The 15,497-nt window shown below is 49.0% G+C and overlaps 2 protein-coding genes across 4 annotated transcripts in view; one reads left to right on the top strand and one right to left on the bottom strand.

The window, feature by feature from the left end:
* Positions 1-767, bottom strand: part of PACSIN3 (protein kinase C and casein kinase substrate in neurons 3) — an 8,910-nt gene extending 8,143 nt beyond the window's left edge. Inside the window, exon 1 of one of the 2 annotated variants that reach the window (XM_012725598.1) lies at positions 550-767. The gene's annotated coding sequence lies outside the window, so the exon portion shown is untranslated. The remainder of the gene's footprint in view (positions 1-549) is intronic. The other variant, XM_004682848.2, reaches the window with a different exon arrangement.
* Positions 768-12,201: 11,434 nt separating this feature from the next.
* Positions 12,202-15,497, top strand: part of DDB2 (damage-specific DNA binding protein 2, 48kDa) — a 9,106-nt gene continuing 5,810 nt past the window's right edge. For both annotated transcript variants that reach the window (XM_012725432.1, XM_004683563.2), the window contains exons 1-3: positions 12,202-12,360; positions 13,393-13,529; positions 14,166-14,357. In XM_012725432.1, the coding sequence (XP_012580886.1) occupies positions 12,234-12,360; positions 13,393-13,529; positions 14,166-14,357 (456 nt within the window). In that variant the 5' untranslated portion in view covers positions 12,202-12,233. The remainder of the gene's footprint in view (positions 12,361-13,392; positions 13,530-14,165; positions 14,358-15,497) is intronic.

Here is a 15,497-nt window from a genome sequence, read left to right as displayed (position 1 = left end):
GGCGCCGCGCCGCTGCAGGAGTCAGATTTCGGATTTGCCCCTCCCCGGCCGCGGCAGAGCCTGGGAGACCCGTGGGAGCGGCGGGGACCGGGCCTGCCCGGGCGCCAGGTCCAAGCAGGCCCGGGGCTAACCCGGCCTTACTTTTTTTTTTCCTCTTGAGCGCAACTTCCTTAGAAATTAGTACCAGCGAGACGCACAACCACCCCCTTTGTAAGCCTGAGGATCCCCATTGTACAGACGCCGAAACTGAGGCACAGACACCTTCAGCGGCTTACAGATCTCCACTGGGACAGGGCTGGGACCCCAAAGCCATTCCTTGTCCTGACAGCCGTGCTCGCCAGTCTGGGGGCTCCTTCTGAGCCCCGGGACAGACAGGGTGGAGCAAAAAGCAGGAGCGCCGCTCCCCTCGCGTGTTCCTTATTCCCAGATTTTGTACTGCGACTCATCCTGAAATACTTTTGCTCCTCCACCTCCTTGTCAGTCACTCGCTTGAATAAAATTTTCCAGGTCGCCACGCTGCCGCCCCACCCTTAATAAAACCTTCCTTACCCTCCATCCCGGGAATTTTCGGAGCCGGCGGTCTGTTATTTATATCCCCTGGAACGGTCCAAGAATGTTCCCGGGCTGACCTAATCGCCACCTGCTCAGCCTCTCCGCCCTCCCCGATTCTTCCTGGGCCGGCACCCAGCGGCTGTGCCCTACACCTGGCTCCGGGTGCTGGGAGGGTCTGCGCCGCGCAAAACCCTGCGTCAGTCGGGCTTGGGGAAGCTCTGGCGCGCGGGGAAGCTGGGGCTCCCTGGAGGGAACAGCTCCTAGCCCTGGGAACCTCGGCCGCTGTTCTCTCCCCTGCACGTACTCCGCCACCCCTAGCGCCTGCTCCCCACCCCCCACCTCCCTGAGGAGTGCGGGTGCGAGTGCGCGGATTTTTAAACAGCAGTTTTAAAAATAGCAAAACTGTGTTGTTTCCAAATCCAAGAGGAGTCATTAACACGTTCTTTATGTCCATGAGTCTGCTCACGAAGTGGAAGGGAGCTGAGAGAATGAAGGGGGTAATTCAAGGGTCAGATTAGTTGCTAAGGGTTGCCTTGAGCCACCTCTTGTGCCGGAGAAACTGCCTGTGGGGCACCCCAGACGCCCCACCTTTGGCCCAGGGACTTGTCACAATGGACAAATCATACCTGAGTAGTGGATCCCTGCCTTGCTACTCACAAGGGTGTGTACCCAGCGGTGTGTGGGTTCTGAAGCCAGTTTCAACACCCACTCTCTGTTGGGGCAGGGACCAGCCAGTCCCTTTTCTCCTTCTCGGTATCTCTGTTGCTACCTCTATGAAACCTGACAGGTGACCTGGCTGACCTGCCAAATAGCCCCAGCTAATTAATGATTCTAAAATACCTGCAAATGGGAGGCGCTGCGCTGGGCTGACAGCTAATGACAGCCAGCCAGTGTTTTTGTATTAGTTAAAAATCAGTTAATGTCCCACTTAGTGCCTTTAGGCACCTAAAGAAAAAAATGTGAAAACAGAAGAATGAAATGAATTACAGCAGCCACCTATTAAAATAAAGACTGCAAGCTGGGATGTGGGAAAGCCAGACCACAAAGGGGCTCAGAAAGCAGAGACCGACCGGGGTGCTAAGTGGAAAACATCTGGCTTCCTATGGGTTCAGATCTGGAAGCAGAAATTAGAAATGTGACAGGTGATCTTAATTGCCCCCCCAAAGATACTATAAGGAGCAAAAATAAAACCAAACCCAGAATGAGTTAATCTGCATCAAAGATGAGAGGAGGGCACTGCCCTTGGGTAGCCACCCCCCAAGAGTGCTACCCCAGGACGTCACTGTCACAGCCCCACACACTCACAAGGCTTTGTCAATGTTGTGTCCAGCTTCGGTGGACTTCAAGGTTGGGAGCGTGGGGGCAGGACAGACAGAAACCTAGAAAGGCAGTTTGATTTAGGGTAGCAGGTAGCAGATTGGTCCAGAGCCCAAGCTCACGACACACTCAGACTCACCTTGAGCGCCTGGAATGTCCTTACCACTGTGCCATCTTTTGTTTACTATTTATTCATTCATTCCTTCAGTCAGGAAAACACTTTGATTTCTGCTCTGTGCACAGCACTCTGAGTACACAGTGTTGGGCACACAAAACTAAATAAAGCAGGGTTCCAAGTGTGAGATAATGCTTTAGTGCAGTGTTGGCTAGAAAGTGCAGGGGAAGCAGAGGCGGAAGGCACCGCCTCTCACAAAGCCATGACACCGAGCAGGTCACAATGAACAGGAGTTAGTCACACGGAGAGGCATTCTAGGTGCACCAGGGCGTGCCAGGCCCAGAGGTTCCAGCACATGACTTGGTAACCGAGCGTTTTTGATATCTGCCCTACACAACATGTGAGCAGGTGGGAAAAAAAAATGTATGAGGATGTTTGCATGTAGTACTACTTGCAAGAAGGGAAAAGTGGAAACAAATCTATCAAGAGGTTGAACAAGCTAAAGCTCATTCATGCAGTGGGTGGCTCTAGAAGAAAAGAACAAGGTGGACAGAGATCTGTCCCCGTATGGGTATTTCCGAGATGCTATTGAATGAAAAAGCAAAGTGTGGAGCACACAAAATAGACAGATGGGATAGACACCAAAGTTTGGTTATCTGCAGAGAGGTCTCGACCTGGTAAAGGAGATTTTTGTAATGTTGGAAATCTCTTTACAAGGAGGATATATATATATGTATATTGTGTAATAAGAGTTTTTATGAGAGATGGTGAGTGGGTGTCCCTAACTTGGAGTTTTCTGCAATGATAGACATCGTCTACCTGTCCTTACCACTGTCCAGCATGGTAGGACTGTCCAGTGTTGTACCACCGGCTATATGCAGTAACTGGGTACTTGAAATGTGACTCATGTGATGGGGGAACTGATTTTTTTTTAAGATTTATTTTTATTTATTTATGCATACAAGAGCTGGTGTGTAAGCCAGAGGTAGGGGGGTAAGAAAGCTCAGCAGAGACAAAGTGGGAACAGAACAGGCAGATTGATTGAAATCCACTGCTGAGGGGAGCAGAGGGTGAGACAGGAGAGGTCTGCTGCGCCTTGTGGATCAGCTCCCTGGTTAGGGATCGAACTCGTACCGCAATGGCTGCTAAAAGCTTCATAGTGCCGAGACATAACCCCCTGTACCACTAGGGAGGCCCAGGGGACTGAATTTTAGTTGAATTGTGATGAAAAATATCTAGCAGTCATGCAAGTCTGGAATATTTAGTATTGAGTTCTGGATTGAGTGGAGAGGATGGTAGGATGGGTTAAGATTGAATGGTGAAGGGCCTTCCTGGTGCACTAAGGGTTAAATTTCAGCGCTATCACCCCCCCTGGCCTGAGTTCAACTCATGCCCAGGGAGCTGACCCACAGGGCATAGCATATCCTGTCTTGCCCACTGCTCCCCTCAGCAGTGTGTTTCAGTAGATCTGCCTGTTCTGCTCCCCACTCTGCTCTAGTGAATCCTCTTACAAGCCCACCACCACCACCATACACACACCTCTAGCCTATATCCTAGTTCTACACAAAAATGTTTTTAAAAGATTGAATGGTGAAGATTTGCAATCTCAGCTAAGTAATTTGGACTTTGCCCTATAGAGGTGGGGGTGGGGGGTGTGAATGGGAGTGATTAGCTCAGATTTACCTTCTAAAAGATAACTCTGGTCCCCTGGGAAAGACTAGATTAGAGCAGGCAGAGCCCTTGCAAGCAGTTTGTCTCCACTGAAGGCTGCTGTATTTCTCTCCATGGCCTCTGGACATTGCCCCAGCATTCCTGACAGGCAGCTGAATAAAGTATTCTGATTCAACAGCTATGTTTTTAAGATCTCCGGCAACCCCAGGTGGAAAAACTGGTCTGAGATACTGAGCCCTCTCAATATCTGAGGGTTAGCCTCAGTGGGTGAGGCTGTTTCTGGGTTGGAACACAGGAAGAACAGCAGATGGATGGCATTAGAGTGAAATGCTTAGCCGGCTTCAGAGTGGGACCTAGAGGAAAGCTTGGGGGAGGGAGGCAGGAATTTGCCCCCAGCAGATTCTTTGGAAAGTACCAGGGAGTTGCGGGTTGCTGTCTGGGTTTCAGCCCCACAGGCCAGGGAAGGTTGCCCTCTGGGAGCTTGAGCTAGTGGTAGTCCCTTCCCTCAGGTCCAGGATGGGGTGGGGTGGGGTAGGGTATCCTTGCTGGAGGAAAAGGGCTCTCATGGAGGATCCATTCATTAAGCAGAGTTTCTAGAACACCCAAGATGCCAGACACCATGCTGGGTGCTGGGTTCAGATACAAACTAAGTAGACACACTCCCCAACTTTGTAATGTTTCCCTCTAAGTTCAAATAATTGTCGGGTTCCATAGTTTCAAATTGTGCTAATGGGGGCCTCCCTGGCAGAGCAAGAGGTTAAAGTGCAGCACTATGAAGCTGTCCACAGCCACTGCATCATGAGTTCGATCCCCAGCCAGGGAGGTGACCCACATGGCGCAGGAGACCTCTCCTGTCTCTCTCGCTGCTCCTCTCAGCAGTGTATTTCAGTAAAATCCACACACTGTCTCTGGTGAATCCTCTCCAGCCCCCGCCGTTCCCAACCCCGCAACCCTGGCCTACGCCCCAATACTTCTACACAAAAAAAATAAAAATAAAAGACATGGTGACAAGAGAGAATAATAGGGAAACAAAATTTCAACTGTGGGAGGGTGAGAGAAGACAACCTTCAGGAAGTTAAGTCTCTCTGCCCAAAAAGATCCCTGAGACAAATAGAAGTTATCAGGTGAAGTTAACCCAGGAGAAAGTACTCCAGGAAGAAAGACTGACATGTTTCAAAATGACTCCCAACCCGTGACCTGGGGTTGGATTCGGGAGCACAGTAGGATATCAGTGAGGCACTTGGGAAAATTTGAATGCAGTTTGTAAATTAGATAAGAGTATTATTAGCACTAATTTCCTCATCTTAATAATTGCATTGTGGTTAGGTACAACGTGCCATTTGGGGAGTCAGGGAAGACTATATGGAAATTCTTTGTAGTCTTTTTTGCAACTCTTTGTAAGCCTGAAATGAATTCAAAATGAGAAGTGGAATAATCAAAATAAGTTAAAACAAAGGACTTCGGACCATTTAGCTTGAGTATCTAGGGGGAAGTGCCAGTTACTGAGCTGGGGAGGGGTAATGTGAAAAGCAGAAGAGGGGCGATCAAGAGATCACTTTTGGACATAACTACTTTTGAGCTACTGAAGTGATGTCTGTGGATGTCCAGAAGGAGGGGCCTGGCTCTTGCCGGAGCCAGAGACCTGGGAGGTCTGGAAACCATGCTTCTTAATGTCAGAATGCCAGCTCTGTGCCCAGGGGGTGAGCGGGAGGTGGGGAGCAGTGGATGGAGCAGGCCTTCTGCTCAGCACTTGGTCACACAAGCACGTAACACCCCAGGCCCTTGGGACTCATTCTCCAGTTTACAGGACACAGAGAGGTGATCTCGGCCCCCTGCTGCTCGCGAGTGACCCACTTGGGAATGCTGGGCACCCACCACAGAGACTGGGTGTATTCATGCCTAGGGCTGCTGTGACAGATGACCACAAACTGGGTGGCCACAGACAATAGACCCTTTGTCTCTGACAGTTGTGAGCTCAGAAACCCAAACCCAAGTGTCAGCAGGCCCCCCCCCCCTCCAGGATATCCTGGGATTACAGCCATGTCGCCCCAGTCTCTGCCAGTTCTTCATGTTGTCTTCTCTGATGTCTGTCCTACTGAGTCTGACCTACCCTGGCCCCCCCACCCCCGAACCCTCCACACCTCCACCTCTTCTTCACTGTTCTACAGATTCTTGCCAGTGGATTTAGGGCCCACTGAGACAATCTAAGGCGATCTCTTTTTAAAATCCTTCACTACATCTGCAAAGACCCGTTTTCTAAATAAGATAACAGTCAGATGTTCTGGGGATTAGGATGAGGATCTGTCTTTTTAGGAACAATTCTTCAACCCAACTGCTTCAGATTACAGGAGGTGGTTAAGGACATTAGCCTGGGAAACCAGTGAAATGCTTCTGGAATTGAGAAGCAGGCTGCCTCTCGGAGTCTTTCCACACCTAGTTGCACACAAGTGCCTCTTTGCAGAATACCACCTAAATGCTGCCCGCAGAAGTACAGCGCTTGGCCTCCTAGACTGCCGAAATGATGGCTGTCAGGCACAGAGGTGTCCTGCACAGCAAAGTGTCTGGGCATGCTCACTCCGAGTTTGGAGGGTTGGGAGGATGTGTGCGGATTTCTACCAAGATTACCCCACCACCACCACCACATACACACAGGCTCCTGGTGTCACCAGTAAGAGCACAGCTGCCACTGGGAAACGCTTAGCTGGGGGCTCCCTGGGTGAGTTTTTCATCATAGACTGCTGGGTTTACAGTGTTATAGTAGAGGCCGGCGCCAGAGAGGGCAGTGGAGAGGGGGGTGGGAAGAGGGAAAGGACTTAGTGCAGTGCTCCGGTCCTACTGGCATATGACTCAGCCACTCACTGGTGCTCTAGGGAACTGGCTTGACTGTAACCCGGCAAGAAATTCATCTTCATTTCTGCCACTGGGGACTTTTGTAGTCCTTGGAAGAGACCTCTGGCGTCAGGAGAGTAGATAGCACTGCCAGGAAGCAAGCCCCGCAACTGAGGCTCTGAAACTCTCTTTCAAGGCTCTGGTGGGGGCAAAAGCTCAGGAGCAGCGGAGAGCTTCACCACCTTCATCAGATTGTATCAGTAAATAACATATTGCCAGGGGATTATATAACAGTCTATTTGTAGAACACTTTACCATTTGCAAAGCACTTTCACATATATTATTTCAGCACTCTGGCAATTGGCTGTGAAAATTTGGCTGCCTAGAAAAGTTTCCTGGCATCTGTGCCTATGGTATTCCGTGACAGGATATTGATTTAGTGTGTGGATACTGCCTGAGCCCCCACAGCAAAGACAAAAGATGGGGTTTGGGGGTATCAACACAACTGCCTGACACTTCCAAAGCTTGCAGTGAACCAAATCGCACATTGCATTTTAGAAAAATAGATTCTGTTACCCAGAGGGAAGGTGAGGTCCTGCTTTCATTTATCATCATTATGAATTTATTTACAGCCGGGCACTTAGATATGGATGGGAGGTGGTAAGCGACCGGTCTGAATGCTGGACTGTCTGTAGTCACCCTTTCAGGAGGGACCTTCAGCTTCAGTTTCCCGCAAGCTCAGCAGGGTCCTGGAAAACTGTCATTTGCAAACCACTGCACATAGTCACTGTAAGTGGGGAAACTCCACACATCCCCCCTGTGAGTTAGGGACGGTTTTGCAGACTCAGTAGAACATTTGGGTCCATAGAAAACTTGATCAGAATCGGAGTCATGTCTCTGCCTGCATCAGGAAAATACTTCCCATTCCATGGAAACATCCCCCAGGGATGCCAGATTTGAAAGCGGTCACTGGTTTTTGCTGTTTTAACAGTAAATCATAGGATCACAAATTTTAAAACTGCAAGGGATCTCAGAGACCAATTCACTCTGCTTTGTTTTACGATGAGGAAATGAAGGCATGGAAAAATAAAATGAACTCAAGATCACATAAGCTCGGTGAAAGGCTCTTCCTTGTGTTTATATTATTTGTTCCAGAAAACACCTAAGTCACACGTTGCTTTGCTGATCACAGAAGCTGGTGCCATTTAGGATCGTCTCACAGTCTGTCCGACTTCCAGTGGGAACCTGGGGCCTTGGTTTGCCGACACCAGCAGTTTTCGAATGGTCTTGTGATACCTTCCGTCAAAAGAAGGTAGAAAGGAGAGAACTGAAACACCCCTCAGGGGTTCACAGCACAGCCTGTCCAGGGCATGAACCTGGAGCAGTGCTGCCCCAGTCACCTCGCGGCAGGTTAACGGCTTCAAAACACGTCTTTGCTGCTGTTGCCCACCCCCACCTGAAGGTTCATGAGATGAGACTGCAATGCAGCAAGTCCCTGGTGAAGCAAAGGCAGCTAAAGCCAAATCAGGGGAGGACGCCAGAGAGCACAGACTGAGCAAAGTGCTTCCCTGGCAGGCACAGGTGGCAGGCACAGGCGTTTGTCGTCACCACGCGCCGTACCTTGAATTCAGCATGGAGGCGCCTCCCTGGTGGCACTAGGGGGTTAAAGCACAGCACGATGAAGCTGATGAAGCTATCCAAGCTGCTGCAACATGAGTTCTATCCCCAGCCAGGGAGCTGACCCACATGGCACAGCAGACCTCTCCTGTCGTGCCTGCTGCTCCCCTCAGCAGTGTATTTCAGTCCATCTGCTTGTTCCGCTCCCCCCTCTGCCTCCCACCACCATTCCCCACACCTCTTACCTGTCTCGGTTCTTGTATGTATAAATGAATGAATGAATGAGTCAATCAATCAATCCTTTAAAAAATTTGCATCACGGAAAACTCCCCCATCCTTAAATAGAATTCTGGGGAAATGGCACTAAGCAGTTTCTTTTTGCTCATGACCCCATCATGGACATCTGCTGGCTCTCATTTCCTATATTCCCCCATCCTTACTCCCTCCCTCCATCTCTCAGGGTTCAGTTGAAGAGTCACCTTCCCTAGAAGACTCCCTCACTCTGTCCCTTCTTTACTGGCTCCACGCTGAGTTAGTCTCCCTTTTTCTGTCTTCTCACTCCACCCTGCCAGAACCCCAGACTTCCTCTCTTACTAAGCTTACTCTATTGCAGGGGTAGGTTTACTTGTCTTTTAAAAGGGACGATCTATTAGAGCCAAGAATGTTCATCATTTCAGTGTTCTTGCCTGGAATAGTGCAGCACAGACTTTTTTTTTTATTATAAAAGTTTTTTTTACATCATTTTGTACATTTTTTTTTCCATCTCGATTGTAATCCCCGCAGGTTTCCCATCACCAAGTCACCAGTGTGCCATCACCATAATCCCGTGCACTTCCCCCCCCCCTCCCGTTTTTGATCCATTCCCCACTCCACCCCCACAGAATGTCTCTGGTATATGGTTGTTCGTTATTTTTGTTATTTTCTCGCCTGGTCCATTATACTCCTGCTATGAGTGAAACCATCCGGTATTTTTCCTTCTCTTTCTGGCTTATCTCACTAAGCATGATCTTTTCCAACTCCATCCAAGTGCAGCACAGATTTTTTATGTTAACCCAGAATGAGTGAAATTTGGATTCTGCCACCCTTCAACCTCTTTACCTGGTTTCTCCCGCTCTACACAGACCCTCAAGCTGATCAAGCTTCTTACTCCACTCAGAAATTCAATGCCCCTAAATTGAAAATTGCCAGGTTTATTGAACAGAAGATGTATACCAAGGGAAATGTTGGCACAGCTCAGTGAGAACGTGTTAGAAAAGATGTTTAGAATTGGATTTGTGTTGGATGATTTGGGTAAGGATTGCCCTGGATTGAAGGCTGTTAGGAAATCAATAAATCTTAACCAAAAGGTAGGAAGAAGTTAGGTAAAGTTGTGATTAGCAGAGATGCTGGAATCAGTCATGTTGTTAGTGGGGAAAATAGGGGCACTCCAGCACCCCTAAACCTTCCTGCTCTAAATGGATTCTGCCATCCACCACATAAAGACAAAGTATAATCACTCTAGTATGTAAGCCCTTCAGTGAGAAAGAACTTTGATACAATTACTGTGTGACAGAAGAAAAAGAATATAATTTAACACCCAAAGTTAGCCATCCCCTGGTGGGTAAGCACCCAGCCAAACAGGGTTGGACAGAACAGGACCACTGAAGCCCAAAAGCTTGCCTCGAGTCTGAGGCACCTTCTGGTGGAAACCATAGGAAAGGGGCAGGTCTTGACTTCCAGGCCACATCTGGAAGGAAAAAAGCCAAGTCAAAATGCAAGACAAGATAAAGGCTGCCATCATCCCTCTCAGCCACGTCTCTTCAAATGTCTCCTTCCATGTCCCCCAACTGCCTAAGCAAGGCGAAGGCACAAATGAGGCTTCTTCATATGTCTCTCTGTTCCTTGTGCTTCTTCCAGTCTTTGTTCTTCATCTCTCTAGCTTCTTCCTCTCCCCTTCCCTGCCCTCCCCTTTACCCCGTTTGTTCTTCTCTCCATCCTTTCCCTAGTCTTTTTCTAGGTGCACCCTTCCTTAGGGTGGAACAGGGAATCTAGAACCTCCCCTTTCCCAGGGGATTATGTTGTTACAGCCAAACTAATAGGGGGATGTTTGGTCATTGTTGTGTTTTGGACAATGTTCAGCTTTCTGCCTGTGTTCAGACAGGCCATCACACTCCATCTATCATGGTCAAGAGTGGCCTTGTCTGAGCTGATGTTTTGTGCAATTGTTTATTTCAACAGAATGCCAAGGCCTGTCAGTAGCAGGCCAACTCCCAGGTGCTGCTTTTATCCTTGTTTAACACACGCCTATTTCTAACTATTACCAAACTGTTACTTCACCTCTGATGCTCTTCTCTCTCCCCCAGCTATGCCCAAAAAATCCTGTCTTTACTGTGTCTTTCTTAAATACGTTGGCTGGATTATCTTTTCTGAATGCATCTATAGTCTTGGCATACAACTATTGGCTCAACTGTTCTCTCCTGAGTTCTTTGTCTTGCATTTTTCTTCTTTTCAGTAAGTTGTAAAGCATTTAGGGGTAGGATCTTTTCTTATACTTCTCCCCTACCCTCAACTGAGCTCCCTGTTGAGATGAAATTAAGGGCCACTCTCAGTAAAGGGGGATGCCAGTTTGCTTCTGTAACACAACTTTCCACATACTCTAGGCCAGCAGGGGAGAAGCAAGAAGCTTGCTATTCCCCATGGTGGCTGCCATTGCTAAGAGTCTTAGTTGATCATGCATAATAAAAGAATTTTCCAATTTTTCTTTTGGAGTATTCATTCCTTTCCAAGAGTTATTTTTGGAAATGTCTTCCACCCCTAATTATCTGCAAGTTCCTTGAGTGTGGAATCTACTGTTAATGTGTTTTTGTGTATCTTCTCTCCTCTCACCCTTCTAAATTGCCACTGGACAGGAGAACAAAAGCCAACTAATCCCAGCTCCTCCCTGGTGGTGGCAGAAAGTCAGGTGCATCAGAACAGACCATGGAGGCCACATCTAAGGCAGGCCTGCCGCCTTGGATTCTGGCTGGCATCTGGACACGAGACCTCGAAGCCCCTTTAGCTGGAAGGAGGGAAGCAAACGGCTGCTCCCTAGTGGGAGACCTGGCAGGATTGTGGAAATGTTGGTTAAAAGTCTCCAGTTTCTGGCCCTCCCTTGTGGCACTAAGAAGCTATAGCAGCCACTGCAGCACCATTTGGATCCCTGCCAGCCAGGGAGCTGACACACTTGGCCTTGGCAGGCATCAGGCTTCTCCTAACCCCCTCCCACTCCCCCCCACCCGCGTCTGTCTGCCTGTTCTGCTCCCCACCCTGTCTCTGCTGTCTCTCTGGTGAATCCTTTCACCGCCCCTGTACCTCTGGCTTGTACCCCAGTTCTGTATGCATAAATAAATCTTTTTTAAAAAATTACCCTCTTCCCATGGTGGTTACAATTGAGATGGAAAAAGGCTCAAAATGATGTAAAAATAAACTATTACATTATTTAAAATAATCACCCTCCAGAGAAGCTGAGATTCTGCGGGGCTGAGAAGATCTGAACACTGGACACCCACTGCAAAGGTAGCGGGCGAGAACAGCGTGGCTTATACTGCAGAAAAGCATAGCTACCCTTTCACAAAGCCGCCGCTCCAGCTGTCCGGGTAACCCAAAGCCAGAGAGGGCACCCACAGTAACTAGAAGTAGAGAAGGCGGAGCGTACGCCTTGATTGGCATCTGGTTTCCCAGGCCCCGCAAGACCTGGCAGCTCCACGTCTCAAAAGGCTTCAAGTTGGGTGGCCTGGCAGGGGCAGCCATCTTTGTTTCTGGCAGGGCCGCTGACGGACTTGATCCGGCATATCACGTAGGTGAGATCCCATTTCTGTGGGATTCAAAACAAACAAGAAGAGAAAAAACCTCTCCACATTCTCAGGGAGCAGATGCCTGTCGCCCTGACACACTTCCCAGTTCCCTGCGCGCGCCCCACCCCCGCCGGAGGGGCGGGGCCTCCGGGGGCGGGGCCGGAGCGAGAAGCCAAATCGCAGCCCTGCGCCCGTTTGGCGGGAAGTTGGCTTGCTCATCCTATCTGTGACCCAGCCGAAGCCCTGGTCTCCGCCTCGTTTTCCCCAGAAACTTCCCAATCTCGGCATAAGGCATAATACCCTTTCGCACGGAGGACGCAATGGCTCCCAAGAAACGCGCGGAAATCCAGAAGACCACCGAGGTGGTTGTGCGCCCCAAGCGCAGGAGGAGCAGAAGCCCCCGAGAGCTGGAGGCCGAAGCCAAGCAGCTATGTGTGAAGCGCCCAGGTACTGCCTGTGGCTGTTGCTTTAATAATTCGCCATTTGGGGTCCTCATGAGGAGTGGGGCGCGTTTTTTCTGCAGTTTCTGTGACGCCATAGATTTTTGGGTCCCCCCCACCCCCACCCCGCCCCGCCAGGTGCTGGAAAGATGAGCACTGCGACATCGGAAAGGAACTTTACAATTTCTTGTTTGCACAGGGGGGTTTTACACACAGGACTGCATAAAAGAACCCTGCCTTGCTTGGTGGAGGATGCGCTCAATTTACATAGTCAAGGTTGTTAGGTACCTGGTTTCACCTGTGAGAGCCCTCGGTTTCCTGCTTTCCTCCTGAGAAAACCCATTTTCACTGAGGTTTACTGGGACTTTATTGAACCTGTGGCCAAAAGGAGTGTGGGGGAACTAAAAGATTGGAGCAGGGGCTGTTGATTCAGTGGGTTTTTTCCATGAGAAAAAAGAATTTGTTGTCAAGAGGCCAGATTCGTGAGATCAGAATTCGGTAATCCAAAATTGCTGAATTCCCATTCTGAGTGGATTTACTTGCCCAGAAAGAACCTAGTGCATTTAGAACCATCCCAGACCCCCCTGGATACTGTTGCTTTCCAGGAGAACTGATTGAACTTGGGGCCAACAGCTGGCCACCTGACATTATTTTAGTATAGGATTTAAAGGTACAGTCCTTTCTGTGCTGCCCTAAGATGTTTTTCTTGTGTTTACCTATGATTTTAAAATTGCCATCCAACTCTATGGCAAGTTTTCTAGCTCAAACTGGGAAAAGCTTGGTAGTATATTTCTTATTTATTCTGTGCTTCTTTGACTGAGCTCTCAGAAATTGAAGAATCGTGTTTAGTTTCACTTCAGAATTACTCTTTGGGGGAGTGTTTTGGGAAAGGGGTAGAATCCCTACCCACTGTGTCCTGGGCTGGATGACGCTGAGCCAACCATGGCCTTAGGAGGGATAAAAGATGGGTTATGCTGGGCTTCCGCAAAAAAACCTTCAGTGACATGGTTGAGGAAAATCTGTCTGTTCTGCTCAGCAGGTTCTAGCAGGAAACGTGACTCAGGCTGCCCCTGGGTGGGGCTGGCTAGCCTGCAGGCCCCGCCACCCTGCAGCAGCATCATCAGGTCACTCCACAGCCATAGGCTGGGCAAAGCTCCTTGGCCATCACTCCTGCAGGTGAGGCGCTCAGGGTTTGTATGGCACCTTTTTACTGCCACATGCTCCAGAATTAAGATGCCAGGTTGATTCAGAGGGTGGTCAAAATGATCAGGAACCCCTCATCTCCCTTGGTGACGGTTCTACTGGGCACTCAGCCAGAACTCTTTTTTTTTTTTAAGATTTATTTATTTATGCATACAGGAACTGTGGTACAGGCCAGAGATGTGGAAGGTAAGTGGATTCACTAGAAACAGAGTAGGGAGCAGAACAAGCAGATTGACTGAAATACACTGCTGAGGACTGGAGAAGCCACTAAGCCATGTGGGTCACCTCCCTGGCTGGGGATCGAACCAGTGCTGTAGTGGCTGAGGGCAGCCTCACAGTGCTCTGCTTTAACCCATTGCGCCACCAGGGAGGTCCCCCCTCGCCCCCCACCAGAAGTCTTGTGCCCTGAAGGTCTCAGCTGGAATGGAGACTGCACCCTTGTTTTCCAAGATTAGTTCACATACATTACACATTTTCATGCTCAGAAGTAGGCATTTAGATCTCCTCTGGTGGGAGGATTTGCCTTAGGGCTCATCGTGAAGGAGGAAGAGAATGGCAATTTGCCCAGGAGTTGGGTTTTAATTCAGCCAAATTTTCTGTTTGTGTCAGGATCTCCAGCAGGCCTTTTTGCACTCTCTGGCTTCTTATCGAATATCCCACAAGGCTGCACCCTTCGACAGGAGGGCCACCGCCTTGGCCTGGCACCCAACTCACACCAGCATCCTTGCTGTGGGCTCCAAGGGGGGCGATATCATGCTTTGGAACTTGGGGATAAAGGACAAACCCACCTTCATTAAAGGGGTAAGCAGTTCCCTGTGATGCAGAAATGTCCGATGAAGAATTGAAGCCTTCCAGTAACAAGGAGAGCTTGGGATGGAAAGTAACCGTGGGTATATTTTCAAAAAAGTAAATGCTGATGATAATTCTTGCTTGCATGCCTGCGATGCCTGGGATGAAAAAATTTCCATCACCTCCCAGGTAAATCACCTCATAGAAAAGAATCCGCCCCTTCACTTCTGCCCTCATTTCGTATGACAGCATGACAGGCTTTCCTGCCTGCCTGTGCTTAGCCACACCAGCTTTCTATTTCCAAGCCTGCTCCCTTTGACTGGAGTGCTCTTCACCGTGGTTTTCCCATGGCTGGCTCCCTCTTGTCCAGGTTTCAGCCTTCAGAGGGGCTTTCACTGACTGCTCTGACTGAAGGGCCCCCCCTTCCCCCCATTCCTCCATCCCATCCAGTCACTGGACCCCCCATCCCATCCAGTCACTTCCATCCCGTCCAGTCACTTCCTGTCTCCTTACCCTGCTGCACTGTCCACTCCCAGTGTTCATCAGTATGTGACATGCTTTCTCAGCTGGTGTGTCCTTGCCCACTGGAAAGTGAGCCCCAAGACCGCCGGGACTTCGTCTTGTTTCACCACTGCATCACCATGGTAGCGATTTTCTAGGACTGAAGTAACTACTCTGTATTTGCTTAAGAAGTGTAATTGGGTGGAGGGAATGTTTACATAGAAGATAACTAGCAACACAGATGCTAGATGCTACAGAAAATAAGAGTGAGTCAGAATTGATGGAGAAGGTTTCACTGAGAAAAGTGCCATACAGCTCTGTTTAGAACCTGAGCCATAAACTCATAAAAAAGCCAGTGGTGTGGGTGGTGAGGTCAGCAGTAAACTGGAGATGGTTGTCATATAAGCATCTGTGGCGTCAGATGTGATTTTTTTCAAATGAAGCCTGAAATCCTGACTTTCTACATGAAATACTGTGATTTTTTAAAGTGATGGTACAGTATACATACATAAAAGTTATTATCATAATTTTTTCAGTGGTACTAAGTACATTCACATTCTTAAGAAAGATCTATTTATTTATTTATTCATACAGAGCTGGGGTACAGGTGAGAGGTGCAGAGGCAGTGAGAGGCTTCACCAGAGACAGAGT

This window comes from Condylura cristata, unplaced genomic scaffold (genome assembly GCF_000260355.1).
Source record: "Condylura cristata isolate star-nosed mole 26May11 unplaced genomic scaffold, ConCri1.0 scaffold00015, whole genome shotgun sequence".
Classification (NCBI taxonomy): Eukaryota; Metazoa; Chordata; class Mammalia; order Eulipotyphla; family Talpidae; genus Condylura; species Condylura cristata.
This window is presented reverse-complemented; position numbering and strand designations above follow the sequence as displayed.